We start from the raw sequence: 22,549 nt of genomic DNA, 5'->3' as shown, positions 1-22,549 counted from the left end.
CAATATTCAGCAATATAAAATGGCGAGTTGTAAAAATATATGTTCTCTGTAGGATAATAAAAGTGTTGTTTCTGTACATGTTTTCTTTTGTCAGTCTTTTAAACTTCATTTATCCAAAAATTTCATACATCTGTACTGCAGATAGGCAAGCATGGCTTATACATCCTCAGAGAGGCTTGTTCACTGAAAAGTGTCAGAAAGGAAATATTCTTCGTTTTTTTTTTTTAAATGTATTTTCAGCTTTGACTCACACTGAAATGCTTCTCAAATAGCCCGCTGTGACATGTGACGAGAAGTGCATCATCCACTCCATCATGCATTACATTCAGACTCATTACCGTAAGTGCAGGATTACTTGAGCGACGGGTTGGGGTCCGATGAAGGGCCGACCACTTCCTCAACAGTGCCGTCGTTGAGTTGGAGGCTTTTGCACAGCAAACTGGGAGGTCTGGCTTTGATTTAGAGGGTGTGGGACAAATCATTATTGCTTATTGCTTACAAAGAGTGCAGATCTACAGCGGCAGGAACGTCCAACGTGTCCAACGAGCGAGGTTTAGGGAAGCTGTATAATCCACTGCCTGTGACAGCTCTTAGATACTCTTTTTTTGTCTTTCATTCATTAATTTTAGGGCAGAGGTGTGATCTACAGGCAGGTAATGGGCAGGTCATCATTGGGTGAAGAGGTCAGAAGGTCAGGGGTTAGTTGCCAGTGGTGGCTGAGAGGGTTAGAGAGACAAACGAACAGAAAAAGGGGAGGGAAACAAGGAAAGGAGGAAAGAAACAAAAGATAGAGGAGATTAGTTTCAGCTAGTGAAAGCAGGATGACAATTTGAAAAGTATTTATAAACCGATCACAAGTAGGCTCTTGATTCAGCCAAAACTTCCCACAGCACTGCTTTTATATCTCAGCAGCGTTGCACTAAGACATCAAACGGTTAAACTGGGTGATACAGTGAGAAAAGGCAGGAAAATACTTTACGCAAGTTAGAGCGTAGTGCTTGATATTAAGAGATTCTAAACATTAACGTCATGATTTTCTGTAAAGCTGGATAACACTTTATTTCGATAGTCCACTTTAGACATTCAACTACCTATAAATTACTTTTTCAACCACATGTCAACTAGCAGTCATCAGAGTATTCGTAGACTGTTTACTTAATAACTGTTAACACTTTATTTTGGTTGTCGCTTAACAGAGGTTCTACTGACTATAAGTAACTTTGTAGGTATGGCAACTTATTCTAACCCTAACATAACAGTCCAAAAATGCTTCAATGAGAGTTGGATGACATGTAGTTGTAAAGTTTCTTAGAGTTAGTAGAATGTCTAAAGTGGACTATCAAAATAAAGTTGAACCTAAAGCTGCTTTGAAACAACGGGCCGGTGCAATGTGGCGTAAGGTGCTGTGCAAGAGTTTTTACTAGTTTCACCCCAATGCAGTTCTCATTTTTCCATCCTGTGCCGTGTTGTTTAAATAGTAAATGCATTTGCGCCCATTTGTGCGCCCATGGGTGTGCTGGTCTAAAAAAGATGTGTGTTCAGGCGCATTGTTGAGGAACTGAAAATAGACCAACTCCAACCTGTTCTAAAGTCTGGTGCAATATTTTTTCTTCGCTATTTAAAGAGCGCGTTAATAATATGTGCCTATAGGCGGGTATTTTGCTTATTACACATATAGGGACGCGCAGCAGCACACAAACATTTTTACGAATTAAAAATTACATTCCGCCATGTAAATACCGAATTCGCCCTGGCACGAGCGCAACTGGCTTTTAAAGGGGATGGGAGATGAGACTCTGATTGGTTTATTGCACGTTACGCCCAAAAAGCACCAATTACTCATTAAGAGAATAGAGACAACCTGTTTAGACCATGCACTGACCATTTTCCCATCACTGAACTAGTAAAAGATGATTCGACACACCCTAAGTGCTCCTGCGCCATGCTCTCTAGACCATGCGCTTACATTGTTAAAATAGGGCCCAATGTGTATTGTGAAAAGCGCTATACAAATAAATTTGACTTGACTTGAAAGTTTAACTTGGTTTTTGAGGGCGGGACTTATATTTGTTTGACCAACTGAAAACAGGGGGAGTCATTTTGAAAATTATCATTTCTCCAATTCGTTTTCATAGCGCTAGTTGAAAAAAGCTTCAGCTTTACCGAATGCGATCTGTAAGATTCTCTTCAAACTGTTGTTTTATCGTGACAGTCGTAGACTCGAAAGGGAAAAGTAGCCATAGAGGAAGATCTTCGTAATAATCTTGCAACGGAATCAAGCTTGTGTATCCAGAAGCTTTTGGTTCACGCACTTAGAGTATGTTTCAAGCACAAATAATAACTCTTGCTGTGGGATGACTGAATGTGAGAGCCGTGGAAGAACTGTTGATCTTCATCATTGTAATATAGTAAAGTCATGAGGTAAAAGCATGGTTTTACACACAGCATGAGGATCGGCCTATCCTGACAGGTCACGTGTTAAAAAAGAAGAAATCAAGAGAGAAAACACTGAGAAAATACAAAGGAATACAACTGTGGCAAATGTGTCTAGTGGTTAGTAGCAGTCAAGTGAATGGACAGACTGAAGGCCGGTCACACTACGACAGGATATGATGTCATGCTCTGCTCTAGATTCAGTTCAATTCAAATGTTGGGTTTGGCTCTGGACTGCATAATCTAATTAGCGATCTCTGCTTTATGATCTTTGCTAATGCCAACAGAAATATGCAGCAGCAAGCAGACACTGATGGTGGCACATGTATGAATGAGTGTGATGAGAGTCACATAGTGCTAATAAAATGAGAGATCTGAGATCAGTCAGTGAAGGGCACAGCGTTACCTGACTGCTATTAAGCACTAGAGCTCTGAAGAGGTTCCCCAATTAAGCTGCCAATTATGATGGAGATGGAAGATCAGTGGGTTTTTTTAGTAAATTGAGGCATTGAGAAGTTTAGTCAGAAATAATTTAGGACCAGAACAACTGCTGGTGGGTTTTTTACTCAATAAAATGTTTTATTGCCTTTTGAAATTCTTCTTGTTCTATTTACAACAACATAAAAATATTGGCCTTAATGATACAAAGCAACACTACAAGGTATTTTCTAGCATAATAGCAATGGAAATTCAAGCTGTGGGACTTTTAGCCATTACCCTCAGCATTGCAGACTACTAACAAATCACAGGACACATAATATAAAATGCTTTTGCATACAAACATTGAAAAAAGTCCTGTAATTCATATATAAAGCCCTAACATAGATCCAAAAATATAGGAAATTTTCTAACATGGTGCTATAAAGCTGCTATGATGCATATTTTTCTTTCCTACAAATAGCCCTCTATAATACCATTGCTATCTCTTCCAAAATACAAGTCAAATTTGACAATTCATATACATTCCTGCTTTATATATTTTTAGATATATATTTTTAGATATATTTGAGAAGCCACAAGTAAATACTATTTTCTTTTCGACAACAAAAAATAAAAAGAAGCTTACAGTAAAACATAAAAAAATGTATCAAGTGGAGTATTTTTTTTCTTAAATGCATGTATACTCTGAGACGATCACATGCACAGAGTGGCGCTGACATTATCGTCCACTCGGCAGTGGTCAACCGTAAGACTCGACAGACTCCTTTCAGTTTCAAGGTCTGAGGTTTGATGTAGGTTTCACTTTTTCAACATGAGCAGAGGAGATGAACGCTTCTGACGTATTCAGTGCAAAATGAAAGGCTTGGGCCACACAGAATCTCTTAATCAAATGAGGCAAAAATTGAAATAATAATAAAAATAAAGTAAACATCTGAAATTAAAAAGTGATTTGTGTGGTCCAGTATAAATGCACAGATTGGTAATCTGGAAGCTCTGTGCAAATGGGTTCTCAAAAGTAGATTTTCTTCAAAGCAGTAGTTCAGTTATATAAAAACATAGCACAAAATGGATATTAAAAACAAAACATTAAAAGAGAGGAAGCAATCTCAGAATATAATCTGTGGTCATTTTGCCAGTTTAAGCAAACATCTATAACAGTAACCATGTACACAAACACACACACACACACACACACGATGTCTAACCTGCACCAACTGAATTTTTCTTCAATTAGATGCATGTGAACAGGGAAATATTGGAGTCAGTGGCAATACCGAGATAAAGACTTGCTTTGTCAAATCATTACCCTCCTTATACTCATTAAAGTAATAGTATAATAGTATAATAATATATATATACTCTATATTCGAATTGTTACTCTGAATACATAATTATTATTATTTTTTTTAAATAAAAATAGCATTTTCACTAATGGTCTCAGACTTTTCCATTTATAAGTCCATTCGTTCTTCTCATAGAATTATATGAGAAAATTAAACAGGTCAGATTAATCACGCTGTACCTGTATAAATGTTCCAAATATGTATTACACTTGTTGCTAGTGACAGATTTAGTAAAGATCATCGTTCCTTTCTTTAAAGCCCAATTTCTACACCACTAGCGTCTCTAACAGAATTGCAGAAAATAAGGCCTGTTTTTATACTGTCCCATTACTAATATTATGTACTAATATTGCTGTGCTCAGTCAAAGTTTTTGGCTCTATCCTAGTGTTTACACATTTCAAGGGAATCAACCTACAAATGGCTTACTATTAATCCTGACTGCATATATTTAAACATTGACAAAATCACACACTTCAGCTTTAAAGATCTCCTAATGGCATTAGTCTGTTTTGAAAAGTCTATAACCCAATGCTAGTGAACGTGGATTTTAACACGCATTATCACTATGATTTGTATTTTTATATCCACATTAGGCTACATTTAATTATAAACAGTCACTTCAACTCATTTGGAAAGGAACCCTCATTCATAATGCGATCTCCATCTATTCAGATGGCTCCAAAATGTTTCAAGAGTCAATATATAAAAGCCCTATTTAGTGTTTGCATAGTTAGAAAAAACTTGAGAATAATGGGGTGAATAAAGCCCATGTTCACATGAATAGCTCCATTATTTGTCATCAACATCATGCTGAAATCATAAGGTCATCAAAATAATGGAATGAAGTCAACCACTCCACCTGTGCAGGAAAGACCACGTGTGTGTGTGTGAACCAAAGGGTTTAAAACAAACACACCTTATTAAACAGCACAGTGTACTGAATTCAAGCTGTGGATGGCACATCTTTTAACATGCTCAAACTGCACATGCTTCACAACAGATCAGGACCAACAGTGAGTTTCTAGAAGCACATGAACTAAACTAACCTCTGTCTGCGGTCACTACCCTTTGGTAAGGATGGACGCGCATTTCGTGCCTTCGAACTTTAGTTGTCACTGCACCTGCTTGGATTGCAATAACATCACCAGAAAACAGATCAGTCAAACCTCACAGTCTCCATCAGATAAATCAGAATGTGTTTGACAAATGCAAACCATTTAAATTATACAAGTTAAGGCACAAATAATACTTTTTCCCCCCATATGTAAATATCTCATGTGTTTGTACAAAATTCAAACATAGTTTCATTCATCCTCAGTGGATCCGTGGGTTTTTGCGTAGCTTGCACACAGTATGACAGACGGGAGTGCACGCTCTCAACAGGAAGCTTTACTAGTCACGTAATCTTGCGCTGGATGACAGTGTCTTTAAATATAATACTGATAAAGTCACTCTCTAAGAGAGAACAACATTTAGGCACATCTGCTGGAGTACAAAAAAAGGAAAATAGAAATGCACACAATTAATTAAGTGATTAGTAAAGCAGAATGATCGACCTTCCATTCCACATCGAAGCATAGCAGTCAGAGGCACAGTCCAGGGGAAATATGTGGGAGTATATGTATGGCATTACAAGTACAGCCTCTGTGTGCTCTGGGAAGAGCCCGTGTAAACGAACAGGAGTGTGTCCGACCGACTGCTAGGCCAGATTCATGCTTCTGAATAATCATCACTCAAAACCAACAAGGCAGCTGTGAAACCAAAGCATGTGAATGTTAACACTCGGATCGGATGAGGGGCTCAGTGAGGATCCTGGGAAACACATTTAGCCTTTCGTGGGAAAAGCCACAGCTAAAGAATAAAGGAAGGGAATGGGAAATTAGTGGCAGGACTGGCGGTCCTTGGAGAAACAACACACCACAGTCAGACGGAGCACGTTTTAGGACAGTTCATGAGGCGGTGGCACTGGACAATCATCATTAAAACTAGTTCAGAAACTATTTCATCAACTAAACATGAAAAAAAAAACACAATTGGAGTCAGTAGGATTTTTTTATGTTTCGCTATATTTATTTGATCAAAAATACAATTAAAACACTAATACTGTAAAATATTACTTTTAAATATTGGATGTTATGCTTGTGATGATATCTTCAGTATCACATGATCTTCAGAAATCGTTCTAATGTGCTGATTTGCTGCTCAAGAAACATTTCTTATTATTATTAATGTTGAAAACAGTTACGCTGCTTAATTTTTTCATTTTCAGCACTCTTTGATGAATTTATTTGAAATAGAACATTTTTGTAACAATATAAATGACTTTTGATTCAATTTAATGCATCCCACTGCTGAATATATATATATATATATATATATATATATATATAGATAGATATATATATCTATCTATATATATATAGATATAGATATATATATATTATAATGGCTTATTTCTTTGCATAACAGCAATGATAAAGAGATTTTTATATCTGTAGGGCTTCTGTAAATTTGACTGAATTCAGATGCTTTATGCATTTCATATCAACACTTTGGGTTGCATGTATAGGAATTGCCATTTGGATGTATATGCTAATCAAATCTGTAAAGTTAATAATCTGTTATTAAAAGAAATACCCAATTATAACTAAAAATATATATATTTTTTCACATTATTTTATTGTCAAAGACAATTTTTTCATTTTTGCTGCTATTCATCTAATGCATGCTGTTTGAAAAAAGCCTTATGGAGATAAGATTACATTGGGAAAATGTGCTGCTACAATATTACAATGCAGAATATCTTAATTTCCTTTATACCAAACATGTTTCTTGTATTTTCTTTCAATCATGGGAAAAACTACGCTAGGCGTTGATAACTCCAAGGCAATATACACTGTTTGATTGACTAAGTCATTATAGATTTTAAGCCAAACTGCCCCACCATAGTGCATTCAACTGCCCTAAAAGTGCTCGATGAACAGCCTGGCTTTCAACAGTTGCCCCATCTCAAACAGCTTCCTTCCCAATTTAAGCAGCCTCCATTTGAGCCCCACTGTCCCCTCACCATCCTCATGTTGCCCCTCCTGATGGGGGTCATTCAGAAAGACTTGTGCAGCAGTTTGGGGCTCAGTGCTTTGTCTCCCTCATCATTGTACACATAAAAAACTAAAACATCACATTACAGATCAGAACAAAAGTACAAAACCAAAAAAAAAACAGAAAAAACAAAAACCATCATTTTAAGAAACAGACAGAGGCTGGGGAGTCCAGCCAGTCCGATAAGAGGGAGGCGGGACAGTGGGGGGTGTCTGTGGTGTGAGGGGGAGGGGCTTGTCAGAGGGGGCGGGGTAGTTTAAAAGGGAGGCCGACCGGTTGGCTCTCCGCGCTGGACTGTGATGGGAATGTGACAGGTCTGAAAGCCCAGGTAGAGGGGCAGCTCTTCGGCCTTTGAGGATGCTGTATAGGTCACACAAGAGAGAAGACAGGGTGAAAACCTCCCCTCAGCTCTCCCATCCACCAAAACATCCTATCTCTTATGGGACATTCACACATACAGCCGCTATATCACTGGAGGTTGTCAGTGGCTCTGTTTTACTACTGTTTAATGGTTCTGCCTAAATTAACCAAATGGGTGTGAATAATGTGCATGGTTATTATGATTATTATGGTAATCAGCATCAAAAGGCGGTTTTTCATTGAGTTTCATTTCTTTGCAAGAATTGGCATAAAATCAGACAACACCAAAGCCTGTCATTTTTTTCTTAGAATATTCTTAACTTCTAATCTAAAAAGGTTTTGTGAATCTGGCCCCAGATTATTCATAAAAAGTCTGGCACACAAAATTTTCTAATGTAGTTCAAATGTAAACGTAATATTATCTACTAGTCAGATCTTAATGGTTCTGGTGAGGTGTCCATGGCTTTTGAAAAGTTAATCACAAATGCAATTTACTGGCTGTAAAAATAAGTTGTCTTTATAATTTGACAAGGTTTTCTTGCACACTAAAAAAACATTCTGGAGAAAAAGTTTTTCAAGATAAATTTGAGCAGTGCATAATACATCATGAATGTTGATAAATGATGAACGATTATGAATGAATAAATCAAACATACTTTGAATGTTGTTATATTCTTAGATGTTTTTTTTCATGCACCAATATCTCTATTCACTATCAGACCAAAGTTTTGACAACTAACTAAATGTATATTCTGACAAACGTTTTGTACATTATATGAAATTCCTGAAAGTAGTTTTGTAAACACACATTTTTTAATTTTTTTGTATTTTAAATTTTAACTAGAAAAAAAAAAAGAAATATATTAGTCTTTTATTTTATTTATTTTTCCTACATAAATTAAACCAGACAGTGAAAAAACAGCAGTTTAATTATTAAAAACAATTAAACTTTGTTTGGAGTAATACTTGTGCACAATGCATATTTCTGGTTATTAAGCCTAAAATGTGTTTTAATGTCTATTGATGAGGATTGTATGACCTTTGAATGATATCAGTCAAATATACTTAAGTATGTCTTTAGTTGGACTTCAGCACTACTTCCACACAATTAAAGTGTATTAAGTACAAAATAAGTTGTTCCAATTTAGCAGACTTTAATTATACAAGTTTAGTTTACCTAAAGTACAACCGCAGGGTATTTTTATTAAATACATAATTATGTAAATGTATTTGTAGTATACTTAGCATAAAATAAATGTATTTCAAGTGCATTTTAGTATATTTATTTTTCACTAAGGAATTGATAACTTTTATGTCTCCATTCTGTGCCTTGTATGATGAGATGAACTTTTCTTAACTTGGCTGTATTGCTGGACATGCCCACACCAGTTGCTGTCAATCACGGTGCTGGAAATCACCAACTAACTGACTAGTTGTTGCAAACCACTGTATGTGTGAACATGCTGTAGTGACCTTCCCTCCACCCCAGAAACATCCACCCACAGACAAGGCTGGTACAGTCTATCCTGCTTGAGACGAGCTCAATAAACATGCTTATTAGAGAGCAGCTAAACCCTCCTTCATCTGCTCTAATTGGACACGCTGCTCTTGGCATAAGGATGGGCTATTTGTTACTGCTCAACTTAACACCATGCCTTTGGGAGAAGCTAGTGTTAAACTGGCAGAATGCTGTTGGTAACATGATATTCATAATCAGCTTTTCTCAAGTGCTTTAATGAAGCCATACAGCTTGTGTGGAGTGGAGAGGACAGGGCTTTTGAGAGCGAGTGCTCTCATTACTCATATAAAGCCAGTAGAGCACTTAAAAGCCAAATCATTTCTTAAAAGGATTTTTTCTTTTTTGTGATGAGGGTGGACTTTTTATGACACTAAATGGATTAAGTGGAAAAGACTTGATATATTGTTGTTTGCTCTTTTATATTATTGCCTATTACTTGTTTTTGTGACAGCAGAGGCTGATGCTGGTGGCTCTAATGGGGAAAACCATAGGCTTTTTGTTGCTATAGGAGAGCAAGTTTTTATGTTGGGAGTTATTTAAAGAGAATTGCATAGGGTAGGGGTGGACGGTATGACCCAAATCATTCATTACAGCATGAGACATTTTATAGAATGGTAAAGCAATATATATCATAATATTACAGTACATACAGTACAATAAAAGCTATTTAATCTCAAATATATTTTCTCTTTTTATATGGTATGCAAACAAAAAGATCAGGGGCTGGATTCACATATCACTGGGGATGAAATTTGTCTTAACTGCTATTTCTCCTTATTTTTTAACTTGAAAATATATTATCTCAGAATAAGATCAGAATATTTAGCATTTCCCCAAAAAAAACTTTTCTAAAGAATGTTCTTAACTTTTTTCGTAAGACTTTTAGACTTTTTTGTTGAACATGTACTGACTCTCAGACCATCCAAGATGTAGATGAGTTTGATTCTTCATCAAAGCAGATCTGGAGAAATGTAGCATCACATCACTTGCTCACCAATGGATGCTCTGCAGTGAATGGGTTCCGTCAGAATGAGAGTCCAAACAGCTGATAAAAACACCACAATAATCCACAAATAATCCAGACGACCCCAGTCCATCAGTTAACATCTTGAGAAGTGAGAAGCTGAGTGTTAAAAGGTGTTTTAACTTTAACCCATCACTTCTGTCCAAAATACGAGTCCATAATCAAAATATGATGTCCATGTTTCACTCCTGCTTCAGAGGAGATGAGGTTTTTACTGGAGAAAGTAATATTATGGATAGAGGACTCTTATTTTAGCTGGAAGAAATTGTTTGAAATTAAAAAGATCTCTAATAAACATGCATAGTTTTTCACTTCACAAGATTTTAACTGATGGACTGGATTACTTGTGGATTATTGTTATGTTTTTATCAGCTGTTTGAACGGCACCCATTCACTGCAGAGACTCCATTGGTGATGTATGCTACATTTCTCAGAAATCTAATCCTGATGAAGAATCAAACTCATCTACAGCTTGGATGGCCTCAGGGTGTGTAAAGATTCAGCTAATTTTCTTTTTTTGGTGAACTATTGTTTAAGATTTTGAAACCCTCAAATGTAAAATGTTTAATGAGAGTGCAAGAAAGAATGAAAGCAACTGACCACTCCATCTTAAGATATTTAGAAAACATGACACCGAGTGCTTAACGCCAGTCAAACCAGGGTTCGGAATCACGATGCCGGCTCAACATCGTCATGCCTGTCAGCCATCGGTGATGGACGATGGCATCGTCTACTGGCACAACCCTACTTCTGACCCCAAAGTCTGACCATGCATGAGTTTCGTTGAGATGTTGAGATGAGTTGAGATAAGTTGAGATGTTGATCGGCAACCCTAAACAATCAAACTTGCTTCAAATAGTGCAACTTACATTTTTTGTTTTGTAATTTTACCCCATATTTCCTCATAGCACATGTAAGTAATGTAAACCAGATTTATTTACAAAATGTCACATGCTATAAATCATCACACCACCCAACCCTAGTTTACAGCCATGTCAAGCATGGGACACCACGTCCCACGCCGAAGGGGTTCTGGGGGTTCTGTGTAGTGAGACAAGTGTAGCTATGCTTACCTAAAACCCCGCTGGAGTCGATTGGATACTCCAGAATGGAGGTGGCGGGGGCCAGTGTGTAGGGGTAATCATAGGGCGTCGCGTAAATCAGGCCTGACTCTGGACCGGGCTGCACTAGGGTGGCAGCTGCTGGGTGGGCCGAGCCATTGGGCATGACAGTCTGGATCTGGCGGATTAGGGGCATGATGGTGGGCCCTGCAGGCGTGGGTGTGCGTAAGGCGGTGGGAGGCAGAACAGGTGCTGGGCCAGTGATGATCCGTGGCGCCTGGGCGCTCGCTGCAAGAGAGAATGCAAGGGCAGCTGTGGTGAACGGAAAAATGCGAGGGTAGGGGTGGATGAACACGGGTGGGATAGGGGCAGAAAAGACAAAAACAGTTAGTACCATGCACAAACAAACATTGGACACAAAGAATTACTATTTAGCCATTCATTAGTAAACAAGGCAGGGGAGGGGCAAGCACGTTCAAACATACAGCTTGGTAACAATATCACACTCCCAATATCACACTATTATTTACTGAAGCAGCAAAGCGAAGAGGAGGATGTCACAACATCTGATAAATCAAGAAAACAATGTTTTCATAGATAGCAGTGCACGTTCACGCTTTTTTCAGCTCATTAGCTGCTCTTTGGACGTATGCACTAATTCTGTTTCACAAAACTGAGACACTTGTCAGAACATTTATCAGGGTTACTTGTTAGAGGATTACTGAGAGCTGCAGTTACAAAGGCTTCCAACAATATGGTCTCTGTTTGCTTGAGAGGAGGTGGCACTGGCGGCTTACGTGATTTGATATTGGCGTCTCTGTAGGTGCCGTTAAGAATGGCCAGTTCCATCAGTTGCATCTTCTTCAGACTGTCCTCGCCTTCAGCCTATACAGAAACACATGAGGACATCAAAACAGATGCACACAAACAAAATACATAGTGCTACTGTTCACACTGCAGCTATTAGCATTTCTTCTTCAATGAAACCTCTCACACCTTGTCTTGCACATAAGTTTGGCCTGTGCATTTCAAACACAGGGTTCAGTTGTACATATTTAATGTGTGTTTCTTCTCTACTGTGGTGGTAATAAACCTCAGTACTCAAGGGGGTGATAGTTTCCTTCAATTGTATGTGCCGTTAAATCATATGTGCGAAGGTAGATAGCTATAAACATGTAGATAATTTAAATAACTTTTAGTAATCCGCTCTGATAATGGACAAAAAAAAACAAAAAAAAAACAATCATCTATATAACTTAAAAGCATTTTTAAAAACTGTACTTGCAAATACTATATTATTAATGAAATATTAACAAAACTTGTAAACTGCATCTTCATCATCACCAATGTGGGCTGCAAATATATTTGAAGTACTGTATATGTCTCACCATTTTCAATACAAATGACATTAAAGTGTATCTTAGTTTACTATAACTCCTTGTCAGTACATTCAGCAGTACACTTAAACCATATTTCAAACACAATAGAATTATGAAATTACATACAAAAGTTTGGTTAAGTCCTACTTACAGTAAGTGGGTCAAAAAAGCACTTTAAATTTCAAATAATTGCTTAAATATAAATGTTAACTATCACCAATTTTCATTTAAATCTGATGAAAGATTTCAGATTTAAAGCTGTTGCCCCCATCAAATTGAAAAAGGTTAGAGAAAAACGTACTGTGCCATGGTATAACAGTAATACTCACTCTCTCAAGAAAGTAACTCGTAGTCTTGAACGCAAATGGAGAAAAACTAACTTGGAAGTTTTTAAAATTGCATGGAAAAACAGTATGTCCAGCTATAGACAGGCTCTAAAAACTGCTAGGGCAGAGCATATCCACAAACTCATTGAAAATAACCAAAACAATCCAAGGTTTTTATTTAGCACAGTGGCTAAATTAACAAATTACCAGACGCCACCTGATTCAAATATTCCACCAACGTTAAATAGTAATGACTTTATGAATTTCTTCACTGATAAAATAGATAACATTAGAAATACAATAGCGAATGTAGATTCTACAGCGTCTAACACTTCAGTTTCATCCATCGCACCCAAAGATAAACTGCAGTGCTTTACAAATATAGGTCAGGAAGAGCTAAATAAACTTATCACTGTATCTAAACCAACAACATGTTTATTAGATCCTGTACCCACTAAATTACTGAAAGAGTTGTTACCTGTAGCCGAAGAACCGCTTCTCAATATCATTAACTCGTTGTTATCTTTAGGTCACGTCCCAAAACCATTCAAGCTGGCGGTTATCAAGCCTCTTATTAAGAAACCAAAACTAGATCCTAGTGTACTGGCAAATTATAGGCCTATTTCAAATCTTCCATTTATGTCTAAAATTTTAGAAAAAGTTGTGTCTGCTCAATTGAGCACCTTCCTGCATAAAAATGATCTGTATGAAGAATTTCAGTCAGGTTTTAGGCCCCACCATAGCACAGAAACTGCACTTGTTAAAATTACAAATGACCTGGTTCTTGCATCAGATCAAGGCTGCATCTCATTTCTAGTCTTACTTGATCTTAGTGCTGCGTTCGACACCATAGATCATGACATACTCATAGATCGATTACAAAACTATACAGGTATTCAAGGGCAGGCTCTAAGATGGTTTAGATCCTACCTGTCCGATCGCTACCATTTTGTTTACTTAAATGGGGTGTCATCTCATTTATCATCAGTAAAATATGGAGTGCCACAAGGATCCGTCCTAGGTCCCCTTCTATTTTCAATATACATGTTGCCCCTTGGTAATATTATTAGAAAATACGGAATTAGCTTCCACTTTTATGCTGATGATATTCAGCTATATATCTCAACGAGACCAGATGAAACTTCCCAATTATCTAAGCTAACGGAGTGTGTTAAAAATGTAAAAGATTGGATGACAAATAATTTTCTCCAATTAAATTCGGATAAGACAGAGATATTAATTATTGGACCAAAAAACACCACACAGAATCTTGTAGATGACAATCTGCAACTAGACGGATGTACTGTTACTTCCTCTACAGTCAGAAATCTGGGTGTTATATTGGACAGCAATTTGTCTTTTGAAAATCATATTTCTAATGTTACAAAAACTGCATTCTTCCATCTTAGAAACATTGCCAAGCTACGAAACATGTTATCTGTTTCTGATGCAGAAAAGCTAGTTCATGCATTCATGACCTCTAGACTGGACTATTGTAATGCACTTCTAGGTGGTTGTCCTGCTTCGTCAATAAACAAACTACAGGTAGTCCAAAATGCAGCAGCTAGAGTCCTTACCAGGTCAAGAAAATATGATCATATTACCCCAATTTGGTAGTTCCTAGGATAGCAAAGTCCACTAAAGGAGGTAGAGCTTTCTCACATTTGGCTCCCAAACTCTGGAATAGCCTTCCTGATAATGTTCGGGGTTCAGACACACGTTCTCTGTTTAAATCTAGATTAAAAACGCATCTCTTTCGCCAAGCATTCGAATAATGTATCTCTTAAATTGTGAGTGTAGTTGCATCTGCATTTTTATTCTTTAGCTTGGGTTAAACTAATTTTACTTTGTTGGATCAGCAGCTATGCTAATGATGTCTCTATTTTGTTTCTATGTTTTGCCACGGGATTTACATCCCGTGGTAACTAGGATTTACACAAGCTCCAGTCTGGATCCAGAACACCTGAGAAGAGATGATGCTGACCCTCAGAGGACCCCAGATGATCCTAACCTTGAATCAACAAACAGAACTAACAATTATTGCTACATGTGTGACTGCATCATATAATTACTATTAATTAATAATATTCATAGTTCATCATCTAGCTGACTACGTCTTGTATTATTATTATTTTTATTTTTCTAAAATCCTGTCAAACGTGCACAAACTACTAGCTACTACTAAATATTGTAGAAACATAATTTTCTGTAAAGTTGCTTTGTAACGATTTGTATTGTAAAAAGCGCTATACAAATAAACTTGATGATGATGATGATGATTTAAATGCAATTAATATGTAATTAAGCAATGGCATTGTTCACCCTTAATTGAATTATTTTAAAGTATATTATTTTCATAATAAGTATTTTTGTTTTTAAAAGTATGCTAAAACATGCTCATTCTATTATTCACACTGTAGCTTTTTTTCTGTAGCTTTATTGCTTGTTTTCCCTGTTCATATCTAACAAAATCTCTCATACAAAGTCTCACAAAAGTTTAAATCAATCTCAGCACTGGGGACTAAGGCCAGAAATATACTCTATAAAAGTATGGCAAGATAAATGCTTGGCCTGTGCATTTTTAGCACAGGGTCTGTAGTACAAACTTAATGTGCTTTCTTTCTCTACCTTGGCGATAATAAACTTCAGTACTCAAGGGGGTGATAGAGGTTCCTTCAAATGTCTGTGCCATTAAAACAGTTATTATTCTGGTAGCAAGCTATAAACATGTCAACCATTTAAATAACTGTGCTCAGCGAGATCTTCTTCAAACTACTGCTCCACCCATGACAAAAGACAACTGAAAGAGACGACCTACACTAACGCCTGATATAAGCACTAAGAATGCACATATGTGTTGCATTATGAATTGCATTCGGACACTTTTTGAAGCATAAATGTGTGAAATCGAGCTTGCATAATTAGCAAATGAATCAACAAACAATGCACTATTTACAAATAGTGAAAATTAACTATTGTACATTGTCTAGTAGTGTGAAAGTAGCTCAGCTGTTTTCAAAATAATGTAGCTTTTACAGTTATTTCCACTCATCACTTCATTTCCAGAATTCCCTGCATATTATTTGATGTCATCTGTTTAGCTAACTGATTTTTCAAAAAGGTAACTTGACTACAATTGACCAACTGTACCTGGTTAAGAAAAGGCCCCTCCGTCAGCACTGAGACGCTGTCTGTTCCCTGTGTATCTAAATATCAATGCTTTATTAAGTCAAGAGCCTGCTGATGAACAGAGTGGGACAGAGCTGTTATAAATCACTCTCTGTCTTTATTTAATCAGCCTAATGTGCTCTGTCCTTGAGAAGCAGGCCTCTGAAAGCGCTGCACTGCACATTCACTTATGAGAACCTGAGAATGAGAGGTGAGAAACTTTTTGAGGGGAAAAACTCTTTCGGAGATGGCCTGCAGTACATAAAAGAACTTCTAGAGTTATGTTATGAAGTTCTAAAGTTGTGAAATATATATGTTATTTCTACTGTGTTGTTTTGATCTACAGTATTTCATCCTGGTGAGCAGACATGCTTTATTAGCGATGACAGATGATGGGACCGCAGGAGGCTATAGGAGGGTGAAGCGAGCTTGGTCTCGTGGATAAAAGAGAGTATTCTGCAGGACAGTAGAATAATTTAATAAGGTTTAAGTCAATTCTGTGTTAAAACAGTTGGTTTTAACATAGAAAGAATGCTGAAGAAAATGGTAAAGCCAGATTCTAAATACTATGGAAGTTAAAGGGGACTAGAAACTCTTTGGTTACATACATTCTTCAAAATATATATTTTTTTGTGTTCAGCAGAAGAATGAAAATCATACAGGTTTAGGTCAACTTGACAATGAGTAAATTATGACATAATCGTCCTTTTTGGTTGAACTATCCTTTAAAAAGTGTCTGATTTTACTTTTGGTCCTTTCATTACATTGGAAATGGAAGGCTGAGTCAACCAAGTTGCATTGTGGGATTCAGTATTTCATTCAGCATCATTTGGCAAATACAGTATTGCAACAGTTTATGCATACAGAAAATCTGAGTACTGTTTATGGTATACATAATGCACTCTGCAGAAATATAGTACTGTAGGCCTGCTTTTTTGAACATAGTTAGGTTAGCATACTATCATACTATTTGTACTATTTCATCAGTGTTCAATGAGCATACTGTGCACAGAATGGGAATTTCTTGTATGAACACCTGTTCAAATTTGTGAGGTTGGTAAGATTTTTCCATGTTTCTGAAAAAAGTCTCTTATGTTCACCAAGGCTGCATTTATTTAAGCAAAATACCATAAAAACAGAAATATAGTGAACTATGACTACAATTTAACAGAACTGTGTCTTATTTGTATACATTTAAAAATGTTATGCATTTCTGTGATGCAAAACTGAATTTTCATGATCATTACTCCAGTCTTGAGTGACACATGATGCTTCAGAAACCTGATATATGATGTCTTACTGTGCAAGACACTAACATTTATGATTATTATCAATGTTGAAAACAGTTGTGTTGCTAAATATTTTTTTTGTAGAAATCATGATCATTATTTCAGGTGTCTTTGAAAGTTCAAAAGAATATCTACTATCTGAAACAGAAATATTTTGTATCTTTATAAATGATACATCCTTACTGAATAGAAGTATTAAAAAAATAACACTTTTGAATGGTAGTGGCCAAAATATGCAGTGATAAAACCAGAGCACACTGAATGAATGAATGAACCACATTATCCAGCATCAGTGATTATTAACATCTTTTTGATGACTCATTTGAATGGCATGACAACATTTAGGAAATTTTTACACATCTTTACAAGGTGCTTGCCGAATTAACCACAGGTCGTATAGCATAATTACAGTTTAAACATTTTTGTCATTGATATTTTATTTGATCTGGTTTCAAATACTTCTAAATAAACAAAAATAGGCAGTACACAGTGTATTATACTGTACAATATGCAATAGAACACTCCAGAATTCCATTCGTTCCAAACTTGCAGTGTCAGGTATGTGCCAGTGAGAGGTGCTGTGATGTCATCAAAGGTTCAGACTGCGATCTTTAGGGATGCTAACTTTCCCAAACAGTAATTGAAAAACCAGTCCGTATCATTACTTACACAACCTAGCCCTGTTCAGTAACAGATATACAGTGAGCTGCACTTATTGTGAATTTCTGAATCTGTCATGCTTTGGCTGCCCATCCGTTTTTGACCTACAAATGTTTTCCAGCTTTGCAGGCTTCATTATTGATGACATCACCCGGTTTTTTCACACTTGCTGGTAATGTATCACAGCACATCTGACAGTCTTTCTGTCTTTCTGAGACTTTGCATCTTCCTGGCCTCTTCCTCCCCACATGTCTCTGCCTTCATCTCTCGCTCTACTTCTGTGACAGTGTTGCCGTGGGCCCTTCCTGCTCACATTGTGCAAACTCTCTGCACACTGACAGAACAAAGGGCCTCTCTCTGCACCAGAGCCGCCGTGTTAATGCGCCGGGATCTGTGTGCAGACGCTCCAAGCAAACGCCAATGGTCCTGATTTCAGTGTGATATAAAGACGGCCCTGGGAGGGCAAACTGCTAAATCAAATTCTCACCATTTGGCCACTGGGTTTAGATTGTTCTACTGAGCGCTGTGATTTCTCCCATTCATTTTTCCAGAAGCGGCTGTCTCCCGTATGTAGCTGGTAAACTTTAAACCTTTGCTGTGGCACAGAGGTTTTATGCAGTGGGATGTCATATGAGCTTGACTACTTACAAATGTGGTTTGAGTGATCTGATCAAATTCTTTTACACCTACATTACTATTCAAAAGTTAGGGGTAAGAAAGATTTTTAAATGTTTTTAAAAGAACCTTTAATTTGATGAAACAGAAAAATGCAGAAAAAAGAGTAATTTTGAAACATTATTATAGCTTGTTATGAAAGCCAGTATAAAAAAAGTTAAAAAGGTAATTGTGACTTTTTTTCTTTCTCACAAATCTAAGTTTATATCTATAATTAAGATTTTTTTTATTTTTAAATTTGGCTTTATATCACAAAGTACTTGTTTTTTTCTAACAAATCTGTTTTTTTTTTTTTTTTTTTTTTACAATTTTTTATTACTATTAACTTAGAATTCTGGGATATAAATTTAATTCTAAACACAATTCTAAGTAGAAAAGTCATAACGATAAGATATAAACTTGCAATTGCAAGAAAAAAGGTTATAATTGTGAGATAATTTCACAATTATCTTTTTATTTATTTATATAAACATTTTGTGTGTGTGTGCTCAGGTCAGGCAGTGTAATATGCTTTTAAAGTCAGCTTGCATAAAGAGAAGTCACTCCAGAGCTATTCAGACTGGGATCACGATGACCTTTAGAACACAATGCCTGCCAGCCTACAACTTTTCATCACGGCCTGTCAGGTCTGCCCCTTCATCTCCTCCCCTCGCTCTCCCCAGCTCCGTTCCAAACCTAGTGAGCTGCCCTGCTTTCTACAGACTACATAGTTAGCTGCCTCTGGTCACATTGACAGCGGTTACACCACTGGAGGTCATTGAGTGTCTGTGCTCTTAGTTGCTACTCAACTGTATCACTATATTAACTGTTTCCCTTTAGGCAGCATCCTAACTGAAATGGATCCTCACAAGTGACTGATTTGGAGCGCTCTCACAAACCGGACAGATCCAGTGACACACACTGGAGACTCAACCAGCAATTGATTCCAATAGAATCTGACATTAGTTTGTTGCCAAGTTAACAATGTGATACTCTAATAAGCATATAAATAACAGTGCACTCACAAATATTCAATAAAATAGTAAACCAATTTTATATTGTTCAAACGTTTAAGGTTGATGTGATTTTAAAATAATTTTGTCAATAAAAACTATTTTCTTATGCTCACCAACGCTGTATTTATTTGATCAAAAATACAGTAATTTATTATTACAGTAGTATTGTAAATATTATATGCTAAAATAACATTTTCTTTTTTAATATATTTTAAAAATGTATTTATTTCTGTGACGCCAAACTGAATTTTCAGCATCATTACTCCAGTTTTCAATAATTTAATACTTTATTGTCTTTCCATTCAATTCAATTTATTAACAAATAAACATTTCTTTTATAAAGACATAATATTTTTTCCTCTTTTCTTTTCTTCCCTTTTTTTGCCGTTTTTGATAATAATACCCTCCACCAGCCAGCATCAAAGGAAAGAAGACACTATTAATACTACTACTAGTAATCATTCCAATATACTGATTTGGTGCTTAATAAACATTTCATATTGTTATCAGTGTTGAATATGCTTAAAATCTTGTGGAAACCACGATACACACACACGCACATATATATATATATATATATATATATATATATATATATATATATATATATATATATATATATATTTTTTTTTTTTTCAATTTATTTTTTATAAAACAATTAATGTATCTACTGTCACTTTTGATCAATTTAATGCATTCTTGAATAAAAATATTAATTTATATATATATAAAAAAATGCATTCCTTGACTGACCTCATGAAGTATGTGTGCAATGCTTCCTATGATTTATATTGCTTCCTACCTCCTAAAAAGAGTTTTTGTATTCATTCATTTGACACCTTAACATGTCAAGATATTCATCTATGGCTTTGGACTATGGTTTTTATCTCACTTTCTTTATTCACCCTCTTCCTCCACATGTGTAGGTAGTTCAGTTCATAGTTCAAACTACAAAATTTTGAACTAAAGTTCACAGTTCCAAAAATGAACTAGTTCATAGTTCTTTTTTTTCCTTACGTTGCTGCGAGCTATTATTTTTCAAAATTATTGCCACAGCCCATATAGAATCACAGACAACAATGAAGCTATGCGTCAGATTTCATCTTCATATCCAATTTTGAATCCTTATCCAACCAGGGTTTACATTAGCATTGAGGGGACAGCATTTCCCCATTGTTGCTTTAATGCTTTGTCTCCCATTCTCACCGACCTTGTCATAAACATCATAAAATTCTTTTAAATGATCATACGCCTTCTTGCTACATGCTGCTGTCATTTGCTGTGTTTTTTTCTTTTGATGACGTGTCACGCATGCGGCGGACGGCGGTGCGACACTGGTGGCTGGTGTTGCCAGATTGGGTGTTTTTCCGCTATATATTAAGACCCGTTTACGGTGTGTTTTAGCCGGGTTTTCGCCTGGAAGGCTCTATAGTAATCTGGTGCCCTATTGAACGAAGTTAACCTGAGAGAGCGTGCCGTTCACAGACACCAGAATGAACGAGTTCACAGTAACGTTCATCAGGCATTAATACAGCACGTTCAGTTCACGTTCGCCCAAAATATGAACGAGTTCATGAACTAGCGTTCAGGCACAACACTGCCCCCGTCCCATAGCTCTACAACTACAGGCTCTCTTCCTCAGAGTCTCATTCCAGAGATAAACTTAAAAACAAAAAAAGTGTTTACATGTACTTGATAACTATGAAAAATCAGCCATTTTTTAAGAGTTTACCTGCAAATCAACAAACCAACAGCACAAGAAAACAAGAGTTTCTGAAATAAGTTTTTCTCTGATCTTGAAGTTTGGGTTAGGGCACGTTCACACTAAATAAGCTGACAGATTTGGTGAACACTCCCCCTGCCTTCCACTGGTCGATTAAACAGATAGCCCCGCCCCAATCTCATGCTATTGGCTGAATCAATTTTGCGGTGATGGGCTGGTCAGGATAGTCTGACTTTTAGTGCAATAATACTGCCTGGCGTTCTGACGTCAAGCAAATAGTAAAAAAGATTGTTTCACAGCTGCACATATGATGAATCCTCCCCAGAGAGACATGAACACAACCAGAGCTGTGCTTATTGAGAAATAACACATATTTCCTGCTTTCTTTCACATGCTTACACACATACACACACAAACTCTTAAGTCATTACGAAGATTAAAATTGCTTTATGAGAATAATTATAGCTTAATCCAATATTTACGTTGAGCCGACAGCCGAAAAAAGTATTATGGAGGAACTATGGTACTGAATGGTTACTTTATTTATATATACCTCCAGAATCACCATGGTACATAACTAAAAAAAGATACTGTGTTATTACATACTGCCATTATGATATATACTTTTTTTTCTGACATTTACCATGGTATTTCCGTAAGAACTGTGTAAATGTCATGGTACATGAATCTCAATATGCTATACATTAAAGTATAGCCAAGGTATTACCATTAGATGGTGCCCCCAAAGATCTTTTTCTCAGATTAAAAGATACGGTTCTATCATAGTATCCTATTCTATCATATCCAAAAAACAAACAAACAACAACAAAAAACAATGGCAATACTATGGTAGTCTTTTAGACTTTGAATACATCAGTTGTGCTTAATTGACATTTGCAGGGTAAATTTAGGCACATAAATGTGTGCATAGATCATGAGTTCTATTCTTTGTCTGAACACCCACAGGTTAAAATTAGAAGACAGTTTATTTCAGTAAGAGGCAGGGAAGTAACCTTTCCTGGATGTAAGGGAAAACACTCAGGGTCACAATGG

General features: G+C 36.5%; 1 protein-coding gene across 5 annotated transcripts in view; it reads right to left on the bottom strand.

Moving 5' to 3' along the window:
* Positions 1–297: 297 nt before the first annotated feature.
* LOC132110937 (KH domain-containing RNA-binding protein QKI) overlaps positions 298–22,549 on the bottom strand; it is a 101,373-nt gene continuing 79,121 nt past the window's right edge. Inside the window, exons 5-8 of one of the 5 annotated variants that reach the window (XM_059518054.1) lie at positions 12,079–12,166; positions 11,294–11,569; positions 5,265–5,339; positions 298–716 (exon numbers count right to left, since the gene is read on the bottom strand). In XM_059518054.1, coding sequence (XP_059374037.1) covers positions 700–716; positions 5,265–5,339; positions 11,294–11,569; positions 12,079–12,166 — 456 coding nt within the window. In that variant the 3' untranslated portion in view covers positions 298–699. Of the gene's footprint in view, positions 717–5,264; positions 5,343–6,647; positions 7,678–10,820; positions 11,053–11,293; positions 11,594–12,078; positions 12,167–22,549 lie in introns of those variants that run through there. The other 4 variants (XM_059518053.1, XM_059518051.1, XM_059518050.1 and 1 more) reach the window with 4 other exon arrangements.

Source organism: Carassius carassius, chromosome 30, assembly GCF_963082965.1.
Source record: "Carassius carassius chromosome 30, fCarCar2.1, whole genome shotgun sequence".
NCBI classification, from domain to species: domain Eukaryota; kingdom Metazoa; phylum Chordata; class Actinopteri; order Cypriniformes; family Cyprinidae; genus Carassius; species Carassius carassius.
This window is presented reverse-complemented; position numbering and strand designations above follow the sequence as displayed.